The sequence below is a fragment of the Rhagoletis pomonella genome, unplaced genomic scaffold (genome assembly GCF_013731165.1).
Source record: "Rhagoletis pomonella isolate Grant_MI unplaced genomic scaffold, Rhpom_1.0 Rhpom_scaffold_00004, whole genome shotgun sequence".
Taxonomy (NCBI): domain Eukaryota; kingdom Metazoa; phylum Arthropoda; class Insecta; order Diptera; family Tephritidae; genus Rhagoletis; species Rhagoletis pomonella.
The window spans coordinates 13,011,202-13,035,533 of NW_023458558.1; the positions used below are offsets into that span (position 1 = coordinate 13,011,202).

Here is a 24,332-nt window from a genome sequence, read left to right on the forward strand (position 1 = left end):
GTAATAAAGGCGCTTGTAGATGGCAAAGCATTTTTCAATTAATAGAATTTTTAACAATCGACTCTAACACACAGTCAAGGTACTCAACGTAGTCTCCAGCACCATTTATCTGCAAGCCACTGTATCAGATCGAAAGTAAAAGCTGCACTTATCAATCAGTAATTAAATGCTCACTCGTGTAGAGGCAATGGCAAATGCTGAAATCTGCTGTTTCGCCAATTGTTTCATTCATTATTCGCACAGCAGCTGCACAGAGCGCAACGGTTTTCGCCTGCACTGGATTAACTAAAAATTCATAAATTAATTCGTTATATGGAAGTTAAGAATCTTGGTACTGGAATAATGTCGAATGAAACATTAAAAAAATTACGCGCTTGGATAGGTCTCGGTTTATTGCTTCTACTTACACCGATCGGTATTACAATTTCAGTAGCAATATATCTTTACGACACTTTTGTAAGAAGTAAAAAGTGTAAAAAGATTGCAGGCGAAGTGGCAGTGGTAATTACATATATAGATTTTACATACATACATACATACATAAAAAGATCTGCGTACGTGTGTAACTAATCTAGTTAATCAGTGCCAATGAAAGTGCATAGGGAATCGTTTGAATAGGTAATTAGTGCTTAAGCACTAGCATAGGTGATGTGCAGAAAGTAATTGTGCTAATCAGTTAAAAAAAAAAAGTAGAAATATAACACCAAATGTCCAACGACACTAGTTAACAAACACTTATCGATTTATTTACCCAAGTGCAAAGCTATTCACTTTCCAATGATACCGCATAAGTCTCAATCGGAATAGTTTTGGTCCAGTCATTCAATTGTTTTTATACCAATCTTTGAAAAAAGTTAAAAAAACCGCATCAAAAATGTCATCATTACGCTTCCGTTGAAAATTTTTTTTTACTATTTTTAAGCAGATTTTTTTAAGCTGAAACTTTTTTGTCATCTGAGGGGATTTTTTTTAATTCTTTAAGAAACTATTTTTATTTATAAAAAAAAACAAAAAACAGAATTAAACGAGTGGTGTTTAATGCTCAGCAAAGTCATCAAAATTTTTTTCAATTAAATGCCTAGTGAAAAATTAACGTTAGCCTTATCTAAGAACATTTTTAAATTTTTTCGAAATTGTTAGTTTTTTTATCACCAGTGAGAAAAAATTTACTATTTTACTTCAAATTTAGATTTTCCTAGACAAACTGAGGAAAAATCGAATGTCGATTTTCGAATTCTTTGAATCGAATCGAAACTAAAAAATCGACAAAAAATCGATTCGGCAGAGCTCGATTAATCGCCTTCGATTTAATCGATTTAAAAACGGTATTTCTAAGTTAGCGGGTTCTTTCCACTTATCAAAAGAGCTTCGTATTACGTACATAAATTCCGATAGCGGAAATGATGGGCAAAGTCCGTTATCAAGATGCAATCAACCTATGTAGGTATGTAAATAAGTATGTGTGAGTATAAGACATAATCACTTGCGTTTTTTATTTTATTTCTATTGATCCAGAACAAAAACAACACATTAAGCTTGTAGGCGACATTGTACATCGCATCTGCACCTCACCGCATACGAATATGATGCGAATGTGCTGCGCTTAACAACAATGTTGATTCGCCAATTAACTTTGAACTGGTTATTAGAGTCTCTTGCATTATTAAGCTTAATATTTCTTATTATTTTTTATTTATTTATTTCCATTTGCGGAAATAAAGCTCAATGCTCTTTGAAATCTTTGCTCACTTTTTTAACAAGCTTATGAAAAAAAGTAAAAAAAAAATAATTGCAATACACCGAAGTTATAAATGTTTTCTTTTTGGTATCAGTCCATTTTTTTAATGATTTCTTGATCATAAGCGCTTAGTTTGCATTTCATACAAAATTCTTTTCTAATACCATTTTTTGGTTAAAAAGTACAAATATTAAGCGCACTTACGCTCACAACTAATCGATCGAAAAAGAGATCAGACTGAAATAAGTTTTTATTATTGTAATTTTGCTCAGCCTGTTTAAATATCAAGCAAAGATTTTGGGATATAGCATTTTATCAATTCAGTGTATACATATGTATGCACCTTATACTTATAAAATTTTGCCAAAAGTTTTGTGTGAAAATAACCTAATCTGTGATAAAATACAGGGCCGTAGTCAGGATAATTTTTGTGCTGAAACTTTCAAGTTTGTTCCAAACATTTTTAATGATCAGTATTCATATGTACATATGTAGAAGTAGAACAAATTTAAATACATACGTATTTCACATCGAAGCAACCACAGACAATATAACTACCCCGTCTGTGCACTGTCATCAGCTAAATCTCTCATAGAGGTTGTTGTTAAGACACAGAGAACCGTGAATAAGATTGATGAATGGTGCACTTTGCAGACCGTCGATCCCGGCAAGACAACCCAAGTCTTGTTTACCTTCCAATGCTTAGAGGTAAATCTAGATACGAAGCTGACATGGAAAACTCACGTCGAGCTACAGGCAAGTGTCGAAGAACCTTTCGCATGACCTAGGGTCTGAGACCGGCTATGGTATTTTGGATATACATAGCTCTAGTCAGGTCATTCGTCATATATTCTGCTGTAGTATGGTGGCGCAGAACCATGGTCAAAACCACGGCTTCTGTGTTAAATAGGCTACAAAGGAGTGTGTGTATAGGCATTACGGGCGCCATAAGTACAACGGCAGGACCGGCTCTTAAATTTTGCTGAATTTGCCGCCTCTGGATATAGATGAAAATGATGCGTCGACTGCTCTGTTTTGTTCTGTTGGCAAGACAATCGGAGCTCTGGGCATAGAGAGTTGTTCAGAAGGTTGTCAGAGCAATATGCTGCAAGGGAACAATTAAGAGATCCAGACACTCTCTTGGGGAACTCGATGAAAACTTTCAATACTGACGGCTCAAAGACTGAAAACGGTACTGGAGCTGGGGATGGCATCTGGACGGAAACTTCAGATGCTTTACCGCTTTGGGTGCAATGACAACGGCAGACTTTATAATTGGCGAAAGGTGGCGCGGACATAAAATCAGGATCTGCAGTGACAGCCAAGCTGCTCTAAAGGCCCTGGCAACCGCTCGCACCTCTTCAAAGTTAGTCCAGGAATGTAAGTTGGGGCTGAACTGCGTTACAAGATGGAATGAGCTTGAATTTGTGTGGGTGCGAGGACGCTACGGAGTTCAAGGTAACGAACTGGCTGGTGAATTGGCGAATTGCGGTTCTCTGGAGCGCTCAATTATAGCGAAGCCAATTGTAGGGCCAAGCATAGCGGGAACGATCGGGTGCACTATTGACACCTGCAAAATAACCAAGTGTTTCTTGAAAAGGCCTGACAGGGTGGTGTAGCAAAATTTCTTCTCAGACAAAGAAGGAGTGATGTACGAGCCCTGGTAGGACTAATTACGGGGCACAATGCCCCGGCCTTCGTCACACTCAGATGGTACATTTTTGGGTCCGATGTCCTGAGAGTGGTTGACATACATTCTCTTTCCCTCAACAAACTGCTAAAATTCATAAAGAAGTATGGTAATTTTGCAGAGCAGAAATGAATTCCCACCCCAGCTACATATTCCTTTCTTCTAAATCTTGTCTCTTTGCTTTAAGTGCAATGGGCAATACTGCTTGAGTGCTTGGAAACAAAAACAAAATTGTTATTGGGTTTTCCGGCCACAAACAATTCCATACCATTCCAACTTATTATGCGGGTCTGGACCACTTCAAACATAAAAAATTGATATACATATGTGTTGAATGCCACCTCTTGATTGCACATAGGCAATATGATTCGGCTGCCGAATGTTTCATGGTCCAAAAGGAGTAGTTGTCTAGGCGGTGCCATGTTATGCAGCATTGGACCAGAAAAGCTCCCATGTTATGCATCATTGGACCAGAGGTGGTCAGTTCCAATGAGATCGCAATGTTAATGTAACCATATTTTCTCCATATACTATTTGGACCATTTTGGTTACTAGTGTTGGTTACAAGGTAGCGTGGTCCTGTGCTAGTATTTAACCTAGTCCCACTTTTTTCAGGGTACATACATACTTATACATAGTGCTGATTTGAAGTGAAAACTTCTGCAGTGGAATTCTGACAGTCGCTAAGCTAAATTTTCGACGGAAAAATTCTCTAAATGAAAAGCATACAACATGGCACAGTAGCAGATGCAAAGTATAATCGAGCAAGTCTGGCAGTATGAGCGGCATATAATCAGATGGTAAATAATATTAGGTGCGCTTGCAATTCTTTTCGATTTTTAATCAAAATTAGCGATAGCGAATGCCGGAATCCGGTTGCTCAAACAGAAAGTATTCTTGGCCCTCCCATAACAGAAAACGCGGAAGGTGCTGCTCTTTCTGTCATTTCAACCTAAGCTAAGAATTTTTACTTTACAGGCCATTTTTGCTTTTCAACGCCATTTTTGCATTTCCCAACATTTCCCAACGCAAAGCAAGTTAAATATTATATAAACGATTTAAGTCGGTTGTATTTTTTTTACCTGTTATTACTACAATTGCCTACTATATATGTAGATCGCATGCGTTCGGACTTTGACTTGCCTACCTTGTTAACGATTTACTTTTTGCGCTACACCAATAAATACGTGTTTTCTTGAGTTAATCAAATTTAGCATTTGCCCCTAATATAATAATAGTTGTTAATATAATTATTGACTACAAATCGTTGTACGAGTACTTACATATACAGTATTTAAGTCATGTATGTGCAACTAGAAAAAGTTTATTTTATTTTATTACTAGCCAATGCCCGCTTGCTTCGCGGCTCCTAATAAGAACTTTTGCGTTGGCCAATGCAAAAGAGCATTTAAGAGCAAAAATAGTATTTAAAGTCAAAATTTTTAGTTTAAGTTGAAACCACTAAAGCGCAGTATCCTCCTCACACATAGGCCAAGAATAGTAACGCTGTGATGCCATATCGATGGCTGAGTGGAAGATCAACCTATCTCGCAGGCAGCCAGTTCAAAAACACCCAATCTCAGAATTTGATTCAAAAACGCCCTATCTTAAACGAAAATGCTTTGAAAATGTACTGAGATAGTGCATTTTTGAATCGGTCCCTGAAATACGGCGTTTTTGAACCGAATCATTTTATGTTTCATTTATCTAACCAAAATAAATAAAAGTTAAATTTAAAATAATTTTCAATGAATTGCTTTTCCGTACCAAGGTTAATAAGTGCGCCGAGTTTGGGAGAAATGGATAAATCGGTTACCGATTATTTAAAAATTTATTTTATTTTGTGGTTATTGTAATAATCGATTTCGAGTGAATTATCTTCAGCAATTACTGATTTATCACAGTTTTCGAGTTTCTGTTGTCGAATTTAAGGGAAATTTCAATTAACATAGTAAAAATCCAGTAGGCATGGGTGTAAAATACGACTCTGCAATCTTTAATATCTACTCTGATATATTTAAACTCTGTAAATATTTGCCTTTGTATGCAAACCACAATCTGTTCTCTCCTTATGTCCCTAGTATCTAGTATTTACATTAATGCCAATAATTTCATAACCACGCCATTTACTCCCATTTAAGGTCACTGGCGCAGCAGGTGGTCTGGGTAAATGCATTGCTGCAGAGCTGGCCGCCGAAGGATGTCATATTGCTATATGCGACATCAATCAGGAGCTCGCTGAGGAGACAGCAAAAGAAATCGCCATTAACTATGGCGTCAAAGCAAATGCCTACAAGGTCAGTGAATTAAAGGGTTAACTTTAAGGTGGTTTCAAAAACAAAAACGAACTCACACAAATTTTCAGGTGGACGTAACTAAATACGAGGAAGTTGTGGAGCTCAATGAAAAAGTAACGAAGGATATCGGTGCGGCCACAATTCTGGTCAACAATGCTGGCTTGTTACTACACTCGGATCAGCTGAATCCAACAGTGCGCGACATAGAAAGGATGGTAAATGTCAATTATTTGTCGCATTTTTGGGTAAGTTGTGGAATATATTAACACAAAATTTAAATGGTCAATAGAAAATGTGTTGTTAACCAATTCCGTAGACAAATCGCGTCTTTCTGGAGAATATGAAGAAAGCCAATAAAGGACATATTGTGGCCATCGCTTCTATAGCAGGTTAAGTTTGATTAATTTTATGATTTTTTTTTGTGTGAAAATTTATTAAATTTCTCTCATTTTGCAGGCCTCGTCACATTGCCATACAGTGAACCTTACTGCAGTAGTAAAACCGCTGTACGCAGCCTAATGCGTGTCTTACGCGCCGAACTGAAAGTTGAGAATCTAACCAACATTGATGCAACAACGGTATTCCCTAGCTTCCTGCACACTCATGCGCGTGTCAAGCAATTTGCCATGGCCAGTGGTTATGCCGATTTATATCCACTATTGGATGGTGAAGAAGTTGCACAGCGAATTGTAAAAGGCATGTTGAATCGTGAAGTGGAAATTGCTGTGCCGGGATTCTTTGCGCTCACCTATCGTCTCCTTTCGTAAGTTTGAATTATACGCTGGATCTTTGAATTTAAAAAAAAAAGTCTTATAATTTTTTTTTTAACCCTAGTCTTTTGCCTGCTCGCGCCCAAGATTTGGTGACCTACATGCCAATGAAGAGAACGAACGCATTTTATGCTTTTGAATCAATCAAAGAAGAATAAATCGTACCTGCCTGCTGCTAAATCATTTACGTTATTACTTTATTTTGTGATATGTATAAACTAATTTAATAAATTTACAATGCGTTGCATTTTATGTAAATACATACCTATAAAAACGAAAAAAAATACATTCACGAAAATTAAAAAAAAAATGCGAACCTACTTTGTATGGAAGCAAATGCGTATCTCCGTCAATAAAAAAAAAACTGCCCAAAATCAAGGGCATCTTCAGCATCTTCACACTTGCACTTAATAATACCTACTACAATTTAATGGGCTATAAAACTGCGTACCAAAACTCCTAACTAAAAAGCTCCAAATTCTTAATAAAATTTTTTGAACTTTTCAAATATTTGTACCGTTAAAAATTTGTATTTATATCGCTTTATAATACGAAAAATGGTGCTTAAACCAAGTTTACGGATTCGTAATCAGCACAAAAAGTCTATCAAAGACAGCTTAACAACTTTTTTTTTACTTCCACGTTTTTATAGGAATATTTAATTGATGGAATAAGTCACCGATACTAAAATCAATTGGTTTTGACGGGAAAATGTTCCTAGAATGCCAAAGAGTCACATCCGACAGGAAAATCCGAGGTTAGAAAACATTTGACTGGAGAGAGAGATGGGTTACATTTTAATAAGGATGTGAGGAGACCACCTACGCAGATTTGAAGGAGGGGAGCAACGTGCTTCTGTTTAAATTTATTGTGTTAATTTTAAAGTAAATCATTTCTTTTCATTTCAATAGAGAAAAAAGAAAATGCCTCAATTGTGGACGTTTAGGGCACAGGAAGTAGACTTTTATAGCAAAGGCTCCACGCATTTTATGTGGTATGGTTATTTTATACTTTTTTTATGAAGATTTTATTATAGTAAAGTGCACAGTGGCGGATCCAGCGGGGGGTTTTGGGGGTTAAACTTTGTGTGGAAGTCAGTGGCGCATATGTATGTACAATATGGCGTCTAAGTATTAAAGCACCCCCCCTGAATCCGCCACTGACTGACATGTAGTTTAACCCCCGAAACCCCCCGCTGGATCCGCCGCTGAAAGTGCAAGTTTAACTGTTGATTTTTAGCAAGTTTTTTGCTGACAATGCCACGTAGTTTTTCCATACAAAGTATTTTCTATATCAACTCGCCTTGAATTGGCTCTAACAGTTGTCAGATGCGAAAAGTAACGAAAATTTCTATACAAATGCTAAAAAACTAGTAAATAAATAGCATAAGTTTCGAACTTAATGAGTTTTGAGATTTATACAGTGTGGCGACGAATAACTGTTACCCATTTTACCATGTTTTCTGGTGAAATCTTGCAACTTCTAGCGAGTTGGCGAACGCAACGATTAGTTGCTATTTTAGGTGACAAAGCAACCGTTGCGCATGAGCCCTGCGGCATAAGTGCACAGCACGAAATAACAACAAATGAAAAAAAAAATACGGCTGCAATAAGAATAACTATTAAACATACATACAGATGTCGATGCAGCATCGCAAACATAATTACACACTGAGTGCGCGAACATCAGGTGCCTTTGCTGTGGCGTTGCCATTAACAAAGCTAAAACTCCTGCTGGTACTTTTCCCGCTGCTACTGCTGTTCCATACTCCAAATATTTATTACTAGCGCTGGGGGTCTTTTGTGCCACCGATTTGCATCAGCAGTACGCAACCAAATGTCATAATTGTAATTAGAATTTCAGTGCGTCGGGAGTAAGCGGCGGCGCGCACAAGTGCAGCTTTGGGGATATAGGCGCGTAAGTGCATGGATATGTACCCTGCAGGGAAAGCTACTAGTTGTCTGCTAGAAATCTACCACTTTGAGTTTCAGCCCAACTAGTTCACGTTCTATTATTTTTCCTTGTTAGCGACAGGTATTTTTAATATTGTGTTGTCAACTGTCAGGCTATGCATCAGCATCTACTAGTAGAAATGAACCAGTAATCTTCACGTGACGCCACAGCCGGTATTTGAAAGAAAAGCAAATAATTGCGGTTTATTTTTGGCTTAGGTTGGAAATTCAAACGCAGATGTCGCTGAAGGCTCAAGTTCTTCGAAATTATGGAACTGGTAAGCACATACTAGTTAATGAACTAGTATTTTTTCTAACTGGTTTGACTTTTCACTGCAGGGTATGTACACATATTGTCTATGTTGTTGCAATCTATTTAGTTGCTTGTGTGTGTGACAAAGTGCATTTTAAATGTCTCTTAGCCCCTTTCCCTCAACCAGCACTTCACTTTATTGCTTTTGACGCTGCTTACTCCTTTGACTGCCTCCTCGCCTAATCACTTTACACTCGCTTTTTACGAAGACTTCAATTAATTTAGTTGAGTTCGTGAAAAAAAAAATTCAATTGGTGGCTTGTGTAGGGTGCAGGGGGTCTGATTCGATAGCAATGCACTGCAGTTGTTGCTGTTGTTTTTTATACATTTTTTTTTAACAGACAATTAATTGCACACGTGCACCTAGATGATTAGATGTATTATGTAAGTACCCTGTAGCAATTGGGACTCAACCTTGGTTAGCACACGGGCAGTCCCTATTATTACCAGTACTAGTTTAAACTGTCGTTTTTAACATTGGTGTGCCATTGGAAAAATACCGGTCCAACAACTCACCATAAGATGTCCTATTATGGTTAATTGTTCTTTATTATCTGGTCTAGTCCATTTACAATTTAATATTAATAAATTTTTTCGTTTGAATACGATTTAGTTGTGTACTTCACGGATGCTTTTTCTTAATTAAGATAAACCGAAAAACAAAAATTTTAAATTGTATGTTCCGCCAATGAGATTTGAACTCGTACGCGCCTTACAGCACAACCAATAGTAGCAAGCATCTCTGCGCACTCAGCTACGGCCACGATATGTAAATTTGTTTCAAATGTTCACTTGGAGCGGTTGGGACGCCAGTTAGGGAGTGGTCGCAAGCTAAAATTTTTCTATGCAAACAAATGTCCGATTCTAACCGGTCAAATTTTAACCGATGAAGTACTGGTGCTTTTCGGAAAATTGGCCGCCTTATTGCTGCAGGGTACGTACACTAGGGTGGTCCAAATAAGCACGTAAAAAAGTTGAGGCGGAATTTGTATGCTCTCACCCGCTAAAATTGTTCTATACCGAAAATATATACCCCTCTTTTTTATTTTGAGATCAAAAAATAGTTAGAAGTCGCTCAAAGCGCTCAAAGTTTTCCATGTATTTTAGTTCTTGAAAATCAATATTTTTCGACCGGAACACCCTGTTTTTCTTTAGGAGATTCCCAGTAATAATACCTAATTATTTTTTTAACCATTTAACCTCTAAATATTTTTTGATTTGAGAGCATTAAAATTCCGACTTAACTTATTTTGGACCACCCTAATGTACACATATGTGTTTGTGCTTAATCAATATAAGGTTTAAACGTTAGTGTGTAATATACATACGTATGTACATATGTATGTACGTAGAAGTTATTACACTCAAAGTGTCATCGACATTTGGTATATGTATATGTATGTATATTGGTGTAAATATATTATAGCTCTATGTACATCCATACATATATATGTATGAATATGCAAACTTTAATTATACTCTTGCATTTTTGTCGGCACTTAAGTACTAACCTAACTTGATTGAATACCGTTAAAGTAATTAAATTGATTAGTCATTAATTAATTAATGGCATGCGAATATTGGCACTATGTGTTAATTAGTTCACAAATTTTTTTAGCTGAAGTGGCATTCTATATAAAGTATTCAAAGTTAAAGGACTTTTAAGAAAGTGTTGAAAATCATAGGAAACAATTAGGCAATGGACACCGCACAAGCATTTGTACTTTGCAAAAATAATGTTGAAATGCAAAAGAAAAATCGTTTGCGATGTAAAAAGTCTTAGTTTAGATTGAAACGATTGGAGAGTAGGTCTCCCCTTTCACAGGAAGAGTTGAAAAGCACTCTAATACCATTTAGAACTACTAACGCTTCGGTATTATGTGCTCACTCGGATATAAACCGTTTTTTGGCGGTTTGAAATTTCCCAATGGTGAAGAGTGTGTAAACTTCGTCTATAATCTTACCTCTACTACGACACTGGCCCGCTGGGCCAACTTAGGACGTCTGTTTTAGTTTATAAGTAGTTTTCCTGCGTGCATTGACTGGTTGAGCTTCCAAAATTTTACAAGCTCCCATAGTATATATTAATGAATTTACTTTGTCAGAATATCTTTATAACAGAAATAAAATTTTAAATTTTTTATACCAACTTATTTTAACCAACTTCCAAACTTGTACTAACTATGTCCACATTCTCCACTTTAAATAAAAAAAAAAACTCAATCTGAATTAAAAGAGCATTTTATGCATTCAAAACAAAATCGATTTCAAAACTCTGATGTTGCAAAATGACTGTCAAACTCACTCACCTTTGACAAATTTCTTTTCATCAGAGAGGTGCGATTTTGCGTAACAGCTTTTATTTTAGTTATTATGCATTCAGTTGCGCTGGCGATGCAAGAGGCAAATTCATGAATGTTTATGTGTATGCGCCTGAACGTATGCATCTGAATTGCATGAATGTATGTATGTACTAAAATTGGCAGATTTCATGAGAACACTAGTTGCATACTACTCACTTTCTGAATATCTTTTAACGGCAGCAGAATATAGTAAAACAAGAATGCTTAAAGGGGAAGAAGTTGTAGGAAAATATTGCAAACTGATTTTTAAAGACATTAACCCTTTAACAGCAGAATAACCAGAAAGGTCGAAGATTTTGCGAAAATTGTGTTTTTTTTTAATTGATAAATAATGTATTTCCCAATCAATGCTATGATTCTCAAGTGAAGTTTAAGTTCAGAAACACTGTTGGATATAGGAGGAACGTATTAGCTCTCAAAGGGTTATTGCATTAAGTGGGAAAGGACACCGCCTTAGGGCAGCGTCTCGTGGCTCTATTGAAGCATAGCGTCGATTCAACCAGCAGTGGAGGGGCTTGTGCTTCTTTGAACTTGTGCTTTCAGGATTTATCCATACAAGTTTTCTAGCTTATGGTTATCTAACTAATTAAATAGTTAAATTCAAACGCATCGAAGAAGCATCGAATTTCCACTTTCTCTTATCGTCCTCAAAAAAGAAGGTCCTGCAGTAGCCCCAAACCAGATCAATTTGCTGCTGAGTATACATATGAGAAATCTTCACTATCATATTTTTCTATGTGGGTGTGTGTGTGTGTGTGTGTGTCCGTGTCCGTGTCCGTGCAAATGATTGCATATTTATGTAGTGTTAATTAAAATTTTAATTTAAGCAAAAGCGGAAGTCAACACCGTGTGCTTGCACTCAAAATGTACATTCATATGATTACTATGGATAGCAGCAAAACTACAAAACATGTTGCTACAGTTACGATGTTGCATGCCACACAAGCGATGCTATCATTGGTCGCATGAATATGTACGTATGTATGTCAAAATGCACGCAAAAGTGGCAATAGTACGCGTCATTTAATGGTGCACTGGGCGTGTCACAGATATTCATAAGCCTCACATCGGCAGAAAATAGATGCATACAGCGTCGATGTTTTTGCAAAACCGCCCATTGACCAGTGGCAAAACCGCTTAAATCACCATTGTGGCAAAAATGTGATTTGGTAAGCCTGAACTTCAGACATCGAGATTTATGCATAAAAATCGTTAAATCGTTATTAAAACACCAGTTTTGTAAAATAATAGCTAGAGAAAATACCGCCTATCCAGGCAATGCCTTCACAGAATAAACCATTTTTTCGCTCTCCTGTAAAATTTTAGTGCCGTAAGATATGCGGTTTTGCAATTGTGCGATGGGCGGTTTTGCAAAAACATCAACGATATGCATTAATACATAAATTACTCTGTATGCCAGTTTGAACATACATCCATACTATTTGCAGCGCATGAATATGGATAAAAATTGAATTTTATTTGTAAGCACAGTTGACAGTTTGCAACTTAATGCAAATATAATTTCGCACACAACTTTTTCCATGCTGCCTTTAGTACTTGCTCCTGTCAATTACTTATTTACTTTGCGGTGATTTTCTTTGTTTTCTTTTGCATAGGGGCAATGTATATGAATGTAAACAGCGGCTTAAATGAGCACACGTTTAAAAAACACTATTGTATATACACATACATGCATATGTATATACAAACATACATATGTACATTAGGACTATGACTTTTTTTTTTTTTTTTAAATATAGTTATGAGAAGAGGATGAGAGAAAAATGTCCACTGAAATAACTACATACATACATATCGACTGCTGAGTGGAAGATCGACTTAGGGTTGCCAACTGTACTATAATATATGGTATTGTACTATTTTGTTGTTCAACGTACTATATACCATTGGAAAAAAATATAGTATACAAAAATACTATATTTCTTAAGTTATAGATATATTTCAGTAATTTTCAAGAAAAAAAAAATGTATGGAAATGGTTGACCTTTACACTGAAATTACAATACTAAATTAAATAATCCTTTAAATAAAACGGGTCGAAATCCTGATAATGAATTAGCAAATTTGCTTAAAATTATTTCATTTCTACTCTCTATTCCAGCGACTTCGGCGTTCACAGAAACAGTTTTTTCTATTATGAATGTTAAATGGCGAGATGAGAGATAGAAAACGATTACCTCACTAATAAAAAATTTCATTTTTATTTATAATACTTACTACTTTTTCTAGTTAACAAGAAAGAGAAATGCATAAGAAAGAAAAAAGATGTATACTTAAAAAACGTTTTTAATTTTTATTTTAAATAAAATACTATATTTATATGAAGTGTACTATAAATTTTCAGATTTTTTGAAAAAAGTACTATAAGTATCTTAGAAAATGTTGGCAACCCTAGGTCGACATATCTCGGCAGCCAGTTCGAAAACGCCCTATCTCAAAAAAAAACAAACGAACAAAAATAAAATAATTAATTCAATATTTTTTAAGGCGAGGTTTTTTTTTTTATTTTCCTTGCCTCCCGTATTAAATTTTTAAGTTTTCCTTAAAAAATTGACTTTGGCACTTTTCACTCTAAGCTAGGGATGTGCTTTTTCAGTACCACATATGAAAATTCCATAAAAGGTATATGCCTAATGTATAATGTATATATATACGTACACACACACATGCACACAGGGATATATTTTTTTTATATTTTAAAACCAGGTACTTCAGCAAATAGGCCAACATTTTTGCAAATGAGAGATTTTACTGCCAACATAATTGCAAAGCGGTAAACAATGTGCAACACTGATGCACGGTGAGTACTACAAACATAGGTTTGATGTACTTATACATGCATATACATTAGAGTGGTCGAAAACATAAATTTCCGAGATAAGGTTTGGGGCACCTTCGAAAATTTTTTCTCTTGCCCAAAGAGGTGTTGATACCAAACTTTACGTTTCTAAGTATATATTTCGAGGATGCTCATATTTTACTCTAAAAGCAGTGTATACATATTTTAATCTAACAATTGGTTAAGCAACCTAAGAAGATTTCAAATTTAAGTAAAATTCACCAATATTTTTGCCAGTTTCACAGCGATCCAGTAGCACATTTTAAGGTCGTTGAGCACCCTGTATTGGTTACAGTAGAAAATTGAAATTTGGTATAGATATTACAAATATCAAAGTGGAAAAACTAAGGGGGTGCCCCCTTTGCTAGGATGAGAATTTTTTCCCCCATATGTACATAAATTGGACCACTCTAATATACACATGGGGCGTTTACGGGGTCTTGAAGATGTTGAACGAGTTTATACAGCTGGTCGAAAAGGGCAGCGCTATTATTATGGCGCTCTCAAGTCTTAATTTCAAAAAAAAAATTATGCAATCAAGCTTCAAATTTTACAAATTGTTCCTGGTGGGCGTACAAACACTTATGTATATACATACATTAACATGTGTATGTATATCCCTGCTGACATCTTCTGGCTTTTCTTCTCAATGAGTCGGTGAGCGGTGGGGGTGGCGAACAGATGTGGCATGCCACATACAACTTCCGCATACAATGCGAATGTGGTTAAAGCAACGCTTCCCACTCCCTTTCAGCTCACTTAATGCTGCGCGGTGTATGCAGTTTTGTACCTGCTGTATGGATATTTACAAATGTATAAATATATGTATGTACATACAACGCACCAACGGCAACAGCTCATCAGCCACCTAATTAAGAATTATGACTTTCACATCATTTTAATGAGTAGATATACATGTGCACATATATATGTACGCCTGAACATACATACTACACATAAAAAGGCATTTATTTGCCTTAAATGTATTTGTCGACATGTCATTGTTCGCGGTGAAAGCATTAAGCGGTCATATTAAGTTATTATGCATATGAATGCATGTATGTATATTTACATTAGGCATATGACTTTTTCAAAAAGAAACTTTACCTGAAAGAAAATATTTAAACCACCCTCCTAAATATAGTAAAAATATTGAAAATTGCATCTGACATTTTGATACTTATTTCAATATGCGGCGACCCGCCTAAATAGAGCTCGGAAATAAAGCATTTTTAAAACCATTTCATTTGATAACCATCTTTTAATAATTCCTTTAACTTATTAAGGACCAGTTGTTAAATGGCTGGTTATCACTACTTCCCCGTTAAACATTATTATCGACGAATTTGACATCATGCATATGACATGTGATCGATAAAGCAGTCCTCTTATTCAACCGCAGCTTCTACGTCCCATTTGTGTTAACCAGACATTGAAAAACCGGCCCTAAATAATTAGAACTTTTTAAGCCGGTGGCAACCTCTTTGTTATCCTAAGTGAATATGGTGCCAATATATTCCCTATAAGTACAGTGGCTTTGGTTCAAATATTAAAAGCAGCTACGGATTTTATGGAAATTTCCTTTTTTCTTTTGAAGAGATAGACTATATTCGATTAAGAACAGGGATGGAAAATGTACCTAATGGTCTTTAATAATAGTGCCGAAAAGAAGACGAAAGTGCTACAAAATTAAATTTATTTTAAGGCCCTTTAAGAACAATATATTTTTAGAAGTATTACTTTTAAAATACAGTGAAGTAAAATAATAATTATTAATTAGTTAAATTATTACCGTAAATCACTTTTATGAAAGATTCCTTAGACATACTATGTATGTATGTACATAAATTCATAAATATGTACACTGTGCTATTCTGACATTTTTACACATAGTGTGTGTACCTGTATGCGAAATGATGGCCGTGAGACATTTTGACCAGTTTCGCCTATTCATTGATTCATTTTTTATTGATTTTATATAACAGTCTAATTCACAGTTTAATAAACACCATATATGTACACAAATAGGCATTTCAAACTTTGTACAAAAATTATAAAAAGTTCAGCAGGTTTTCGCAACAAACTTTAAATTCAGAATTTTTAGGGAGATTCCAAGTTTTCGATTTTATGCAAGTTTTCCCATATAAAAGTGTAAAGTTATACTTTATATACTTGGAGGAGAGTCTGAATTGACCCTCATTAAAAACCCAGAACAAATTTAAGTGTGGACCAGGACACCAGGACAATTTGTCTAAACCAAGACAAATCCTGGAAAACCAGGACGTTTGGCAGCTCTACCTTAGCAAGGCATCCATACCGAAGCGTAAAACGTATTCTATCTCAAAAAGGTAAAAAATTATTTACCAATTTTTTATCGCAGTCATAATTTGGTTGACATAGAATTTTTTATATGTACGTCTGTATGTTCTTTATCGGAAATTTTTGTTAAATTTTCATCATTCCTCTTCCTCTCCTCATATATATCTTATTACATTAAACGAGCAATTCTTATATATATATATATATATATCCACAGGATTCTCGGAAACGGCTCTAACGATTTTGATTAAATTTTGTACACAGATAATGTTTTGGATTCCGTATAAGGTTGCCACCTATTCGATATTAGTTACAAATTAATTAAATTTGTAATATGTATTTTAAAGATCCCTTATTCAAAAATATTTTTAATAGGGTTGCCATCTATTTTGAATCACATATTTATTTAATTTTTTATTAAGAATAGAAGGCAAAATATTACTATTCATGCGTACCTAGAGAAGGGTCTTAGACAATGCTTTCCCTATATATGAAATGTTATCCCCTAGGGTAATAGTGTAAGGTTGCCACTTATTTTCAATTCTATACAATTTATCCAAAACAACGCAATATGAATATCATATGAAAGACATTGTTGAGAAATTTTATCTAAAAATATTTTCCTTCAGGTTTGCCACGCTTCTATCTAAAAAAAAAAAAATTATTTTGTTAATTTCAATCCGCATTTTTTTATGTATACACAGTACATATACTCTCAAGATATATACAATTCATTCCAGCATATTTGGAAATAGGGTTGTCGCCTAAATTTTGGAGTAAGAAATTTACTTAATATATATCGAAATCCAATTTTATTTTTTTTTACTTTCCAAAATACTTCTTAAGGCTATCCAAATCTTGAAAACTTTAAAAAGTTTATGCACTCCGGGCAAAGCTCGGTCAACCTGGTACTGTATATTTAATTCTAGAAAAAAGTCATATGCTTAATGCACACCCATAATTAAATTCTTATGCATGTATTTACTTGTGCCTGTATATATATGCATGTATGTATGTATTTATATTTAAATATGTAGATGTTTAAAAATGCATTAACCGAACGACATTAAATCATTGAGGAATACGTGCACCGCCAATAAACGCATTCGAGTGTGGACAGGAATGAAAGAGAGCTCTTATGGTAAACCTGGGGACTTTTGCTGTAGATGGCACTCGAGTTGGTTAACAATATTTGTATTTTAATAATTTTAATGCATTTCCTCGCTGCTTGCCGGAATAATTCGAATAATTGAAATTCATTAAAATATTTTCTTATATGTAGTTAATTGATAATAGATCAAAAGATATTTTGGTAGAAGCATACAAGACATTAATAGAATCAGCCTTCTGAGAACAGGCTAAGTAAATATATATAAGGTCGTATTGAACGAACGTCATCAACGAACTAATGGGGTCTTATCAGTGTGGATTAATTATACCTGGTAAGTTTACCAGGAATTTAATTTGACATTAAAAAGTACACATTTTTTATTTAATTACCCGGAGAATCAATTACTAGGTTATCGCTTAACTGTGCAGTTATGGGAATTATTGATTGAAGTAAGCGTGGTGAAACGAAGGTGAACACAAACATGCTGGTAAGAGGTGCAAAATTGTCAGTCTGAATGCTTTTCACCTTACTGTCTGTCACGGTATTCTAACGAAGCGAAACGGTGACGTTCGAAATGGTGTGGATGCTGCTGCCGGGGGTATAGGTGTGGCGTGAATTTGTTCGTAGAAGGCTGATTCCACGTTTATGTCCATGAAACGTAGGCTTCTTGCTCCACAGCTACTCTTGTTTCAACTGTGGTCTTCGGCGGAGCGGGGGTGAGTGAGGGTAAGTCCGTTTATGCCGTGACTTCAACGGTCGCCTGCCCGGCCTCTTCGGTGAATCGGTGGTCTCGAACGTTTCCTGCTACCAAACCGCTAAGCTGGATTCACTGAAGAGGCTTGTTGACGCCTTGATTTGGCACACAAAAGGGAGGGACCTAGTGTTTTACGCCGACTCCGAACGGTGATTGTATTTTTGTGAGAAGCTATTTGTCATGGCATAAATACATTCGGAGGTTTGACATTATGTTGAAGCAAACTCTGGTTGCTACTACTCGGTAGAGAGACTTCAGACCATTTGACTAGAGAGAAGCCAATCATGAGCTCTGCAACATCCATCAATTAGCTTCTTAGCTGCGTGTTAATTGCGAAAAAAATAAAATAAAATTGTTGACGAAATATTCTAAAAGCTAACATAGATTTTCATATAATTGGTTGGCCAAAACATTAAGATAAGTTCAGTTACTTAAATTAAATCTAGAGTAACTGAGCTGTATAACTACAATTTATAATCAAAAAATCAAAACTACAGTTTGGCAATTGAAGTAGTTTTTGCTATTGTCAATCGTTTGATATCTTGAAAGTCGCAAAAATTTATATTCTTATAAAGTACGAGGGCTATTTGAAAAGTCAGTGACTTTTTTGATAAATTTTATTTTTCTGCTAAAAGGCTTTCTTTCTCAACATAGTCTGCTTTTAGCTCCAGCCTTTTTCCAATTCTTTGATTTCCTCCAAATAATATGTGTTTCAAGTTGCTTAAAATAAGTGATGACCTCTTCATTCGACTTAAATCGCTTACCGCGCAGCCATTTCTTTGGGTTTGAAAACAGGAAATAGTCGCTGGGGGCGAGGTGAATATGGTGGATGGTGTAGGAGTTCGTAGCCTAATTGAATTTTATTTTTTCACGTGCATTGTCTTGCCTGGCACTATTTTCTTGCCCAAATGTGGTCGTTTTTGCTTCATATCAACATCGGATCCATTCAAAAGCTTTGAATAATACTCGTCAGCGAACGTTCTGCCCTTTTCAAAGTAATCGATGTGAATGGCAACGCGTGCATCCCAAAAAAAAAAAAACTCTGGCCATAACGTTATTGGCCGACAAAAATACTTTGGCCTTCTTAGGTGCACTTTTTGATTATTTCTTGGTCTCTGGTGTGTTGTGGTCTATCCGCGTTTCATCAACGGAACTCACGTTTTTTCTATTTTCGTTGAAATTTACGAGGTTATCTGCTTTTAATGGCTGTGAAACACAAACTAAATGACGCAACTTGTCAAAAATTTTGAAAGTCGGAAAGTCAAAAAGTCATTGATTTTTCAAACTGCCCTCGTATGTACTGACACATATGTCTTACAAAAGCAATCTTAATTCTACAGGTAATATTAAATATTCATACTCATACCTTTGCGATAACTCATCTCACTACTTGCGAAAACATGTAATTTAGATATGAGCTACTATGTAGCTAGTACCAGTTCACCAAAAAAGTAAACCAGATAACATTCGTTCGGTTCTACCTTAAAATACCGTGCCTATGTATGGAAATTTCAAGCGAATATGCATACATATTTTATTTCTTCTATGCCATTTAAATACGTATTTGTTTTTCGTTAATTTAATGAATTCAAGCATAGGTACTAGCAAAACAGAGTTTCAAATGCTTCGCCACTCCACTAACTAAGCATCGCCTCCGCAATGGCGCGAGAAAAGCATTTCGCCTGCGAACTATGTACACACGTGCGTCGCTCATAGTGCCACAAATACTGAAATGGACATTGGAAGATCATCAAATAGCCATTGGAGCAGAAATAGTAGTAGCCACAATTGCGTGAATGCGGTATATAATCGTAGACACCGCGATTGCATATCAAACGAACGGGACGATATAGCTGTAAATGAAAAAATTTTAAATGTTTACTTCCTTTACAAATAATCGCACAGATTTATTGACGTAAAAATTTACCGAACAGTAGACGTTTTCCTGCCGCTCGCAACGTGACGTCTCCTCACTAAAGTAGGTGCCGCGCGGACATATCATCGGTATGGCAATGCCATTGTAGCAGGTGTAGTACGATGTACAAGACGCGGCATTGGCTAGATAGATAACGTTGTTCAGGCCATAGCGTAGCGGACATTGTGGTGCCTGATTGGCCGCAATAGCGGTGGTGGCTGCGTTGCCCATATCAATGCCATTTAGCGCTAAGCCCGTTACAGGCTCACTGCCAATAACGCCACCGCTTGGCATCGCCGATTGCAATTGTTGCTGTTTTGCCTGCTGTTGTTGTTGCTGCTGCTGCTGTTGCTGCTGCTGTTGCTGACTGCTCCAAAGACCAACAAGCGTATGCCAGTTGTTATTGTTGCTCATTAAATTGTTGGCATTCATATTACTGTTACTATTGACATTGGCATCGAAAACACTTGCAACATTCTTGCCATCTACACGCTCACCATCGAGTGCACCCACGCTGTGTGAACTTCCTAGACTTTCTTGACTGCCTTGGCTATTCTGGCTGCCTTCAACCGTCAACTGTACCTGCACGCCAACATTGCAGACAACCGCTGAACGCTCATCGCATTTGCCTACATTCACATTGAAATAGTTATCATCAAGACACTCACCTTCGAACGAATTATTGCCATCGCAGTAGATATATTTGGCACAATTGTCCAAACTAGCGACGAACTTCTGACTCTTTTCAGCGCCAATGCATTCCCGGTAGAACTTGCCGTGCACGAAAGCAACACCGCTGATGGCAATGGCAAATAGAATTGCATTCAATTGCCATTTATTGAAAAGTGTTTCAAGTTTTGGCATTGTTGTTGTAGTCCTTTGTGGTTTTTATTAATCAAAGTTGGAAATTTAAATGAGGTCTACTCATAAATGTCGAAGTTTGCTTGCTTACTTAGTGAATGTTGAAAACTTACTAAAATACATTCGAGCAGCAATTTTAGTTTACATAACCATTTCAACGCTTTGCTATCTTCGGAGATTATTAATTTGTTGGCTGCAAATACTTTATCATAAACTAGGTATATATGCTTTCGAAAAATGCTGATGATACTGTTAACACAGAAAACTGTCGCAAATGTGCCTAGCCTATCAATATATAGTTACTCCATAGTAGTGTGTTAATTAACCACACGGAATTTTGGCAACTTTTTTTTTTTAATTCAAATTTTCTTTTGTCACGATTTCTTCATTGTATAAGCTTTTGAGGCAGTGCTTTCTTTGCCACATAATTTAAGCTATAGCAGGGATCGTTAGAAATATTACACCTTGCAGCAAAAACCAAATATGTGTGTAATATCAAAATACACGAAAAATCTTCACGAAACTAGCGGCCAACTATAAAAACCTGCGTTTTTAGTTTCCCCTCTGACGTAGGAATTCTTATAAAAAAGGCTTTGAAACTTAAGAGTTATGATTCAAAAAATCATTTTATAAATGCAGTGCAATCAAGGCACATTAAACAGGTAGTATCAGTAGAGCAAAAACAACATTTGCGTGTATTTTGTTGTTGCTTCTGGTATCGAAAGTGTCAAAAACTGTTCTGAATTTTTTTTTTCTAAATCAAAGCGTGCCATGTGAAATACAAAAAATTATAAAAAATAAAAAATTGAAATAGGAAAAAATAAAAATTGATGCAACTTTCTTTCCTAGTAAATTTGTTTGCTTCTCGAAGCATTGATCCATCCTTTACAAGAGCCAGTAATCAGCGGTTGTGCTGCTGAGTTGGGCGAACGTTCCAAAAGCTGCTATTCAATCGCTTGTTTTGTATGGGAAAAGGTTTCACATGCAAATGGATTTTAACAATTCAGAATTTTTGTGAGAAAAAATTAAAAATATTTGACATTTTCGAGACCAAATAATTTGAAAATAAATCAAATCAGCTGCTCTACTGATACTACCTGTTCAATGTACCTTGAGTGCAATGTAGAATTACAATATGGATACCAAATGACGGAAAAAATTCTGTGCATTTTAAAATTTTTTTGGGTAACTTTTTGGGCGAATAAGTATTGAAATTGCATTTTTAATTAAACTGTAGGGACGCTAAAATGACACAAAAATCACCGAAGCACGTAAACCCAATTTTAGATCGTAGATTACGGCCCTGTATTTCTGATATTTTCTTTTTCATTTTGCATTGTGAATGAAAAAAAGTGCAAACTTTAAAAGGCGAAAAATATAAAAATAAAAGATTTTGTGTAAATTCTTTTGATTTGTGCAAAAGCTTGCTCTTTTAGAAAAACATCAAGCTATCAACGAAGAAAATTGATTGATAATAAAGGTATGAACACTTAAGTAAAAATAACTACTTACAAAATGTTTCCATCTAAATTTAGGATTTTATGAATAGCACAGGCCAACAAAAATGGAAAAAAATGTTGTACGGCAGATTTTCTAAAGCTAAGCCAAAAACAGCTTTAACATTTGCCGCACCAAAATCAGTGTTGCCATGTGTTATTCATACATTGCGTATGAGTAATTTTCTCTCCTAATCATATTTCATAATAAAATAAATTATTACGCCTTTTTTATTTGACTATTTACAACTTTATTTATCAATAAATTTTCTTCGTTCAGAGCTTGATGTTTTTGTATAAAAAAAACGGACCATTACACAAATTAAAAGAATTTACAAAAAAAAATTTATTTTTAAATTTTTTCACTGTTAAAGTTTACATTTTTTTATTCACAGTGCAAACCTAAAATGACTGAGACTATTCAGGTTTTAGAACTACATTTCTACTGAATATTCAATAAGAAAAATTTGCGGTTTTCTGGCTGAGAAATACTGCTGGGATGTACGGTATACAGATGCATGTGTGTATGTGCTTAAACAATTGTTACCCCTGTGCATGCTTAAGCAATTGGTATATTTCCATTACAAATACAATACTTTTGAACAAGATTTCATTTGACTATACTATTTTCCTCCCCAGTGTATACTCAAATACGTCCGTTCCAAATTTGTATATGAAATTATTATTTTGAAATACGAACAATTTTTTAACGATGGTCAAAAGAAAAAGAGGGAGTGCGCCTGGGCCACACTGGAGAAGGGAAACTTAGGTTATATATCTAGTTTGCCTCATCACCAATATCCCAGTGGAAAAATGTAATTTATAGTAATCGAAAAAGTAATCAGTAAAACAACCCTTTTCATATTCGAAAATTAATTTTTTTCCCAGGGCGATGTCCTAAGAAAAGTGGCGCATTCAATTTTGCATTACCCAGTATCGAGAAGTGAATGTGTTTTAATATGAAATTTTTGGAACTTCTTGAATTTATTATAATGCTGATTACATAGTTAGCAGTAATATTATCGAGAACTCATAAGAAATACGTTATATTATTTATCACGCATGTAACGCATTACTACTTTTTCGAATGGGATACTATGTATGTATGTATGTACATGTGTACATAAATCGATAGTAACATCCACCAAGATATCGATAACAAATTCGATAAAAATATCGATAGCAAAATCGACAACAAAATCGATAAGAAAATCGATAAAAATGTCGATAGGAAAATCGATCAAAATATTGATAACAAAACCCAAAAAAATATCGATAACAAAATCGATAAAAATATCGTCAACAAAATCGATAAGAATATCAATTATAAAATTGATAAAAATATCGATAACAATACAACAATTTTTCTATCGATAATCAACAAAAATGTCGATAGAAAAATCGATAACATATCGATTACTATAACGGTAACAATATCGATCAAAATATCGGTAACAGAATCGATCGACAAATCCAAAAAATAAACCATAAAAATATCGATAACAAAATCGATAAAAATATCATTAACAAAATTGATAACAATATCAATTATAAAATCGATAAAATTATCGATAACAAAATTGATTACATATTGATAAAAATATCAATTACCATAAGGATAACAGTATCGATCAAAATATCGATAAGAAATTTGATCAAAAAATTCGATAACAAAATCGATAAAAATATCGATGATTGATTGATAAGTTACGAGAATCCCGAAAATCTGTAAAACCCGACCAAAATGAGTCTGTGTCTCTATCTACATATATCCCTTTCTCTACAATTATGTACCTTTATTTTAATCTTTCTTCGCCTATCTTCATCTTTACTTTTATCGGTATTTATATTTATCTTTGTTTTTACTTTTATGTTTATCATTTTCTTCATCTA

General features: G+C 35.1%; 2 protein-coding genes across 2 annotated transcripts; one reads left to right on the forward strand and one right to left on the reverse strand.

Moving 5' to 3' along the window:
• Positions 1-221: 221 nt before the first annotated feature.
• Positions 222-6,805, forward strand: LOC118738392 (17-beta-hydroxysteroid dehydrogenase 13). Its single transcript, XM_036469316.1, has 6 exons — positions 222-501; positions 5,570-5,725; positions 5,794-5,970; positions 6,042-6,114; positions 6,182-6,488; positions 6,560-6,805. Exons 1-6 carry the CDS (start codon positions 313-315, stop codon positions 6,651-6,653), a joined length of 996 nt encoding a protein of 331 aa, XP_036325209.1. The 5' UTR covers positions 222-312; the 3' UTR covers positions 6,654-6,805.
• A 12,999-nt stretch (positions 6,806-19,804) lies between these two features.
• LOC118738109 lies at positions 19,805-20,946 on the reverse strand. Its single transcript, XM_036469028.1, has 2 exons — positions 20,095-20,946; positions 19,805-20,020 (listed from the first exon to the last, which is right to left on the reverse strand). Exons 1-2 carry the CDS (start codon positions 20,944-20,946, stop codon positions 19,805-19,807), a joined length of 1,068 nt encoding a protein of 355 aa, XP_036324921.1.
• Positions 20,947-24,332: the final 3,386 nt, after the last annotated feature.

Excerpts from the sequence above, each read along its gene's own strand:
- LOC118738392 (XM_036469316.1), top strand. The coding sequence starts at position 313 with ATGGAAGTTAAGAATCTTGGTACTGGAATAATGTCGAATGAAACATTA. Across the intron at positions 502-5,569 it reads TTGCAGGCGAAGTGGCAGTG|GTCACTGGCGCAGCAGGTGG; the intron begins GTAATTACATAT and ends CTCCCATTTAAG. Across the intron at positions 6,489-6,559 it reads CTCACCTATCGTCTCCTTTC|TCTTTTGCCTGCTCGCGCCC; the intron begins GTAAGTTTGAAT and ends TTTTAACCCTAG.
- LOC118738109 (XM_036469028.1), bottom strand. The coding sequence starts at position 20,946 with ATGCCAAAACTTGAAACACTTTTCAATAAATGGCAATTGAATGCAATT. Across the intron at positions 20,021-20,094 it reads AGGAAAACGTCTACTGTTCG|CTATATCGTCCCGTTCGTTT; the intron begins GTAAATTTTTAC and ends TTTCATTTACAG.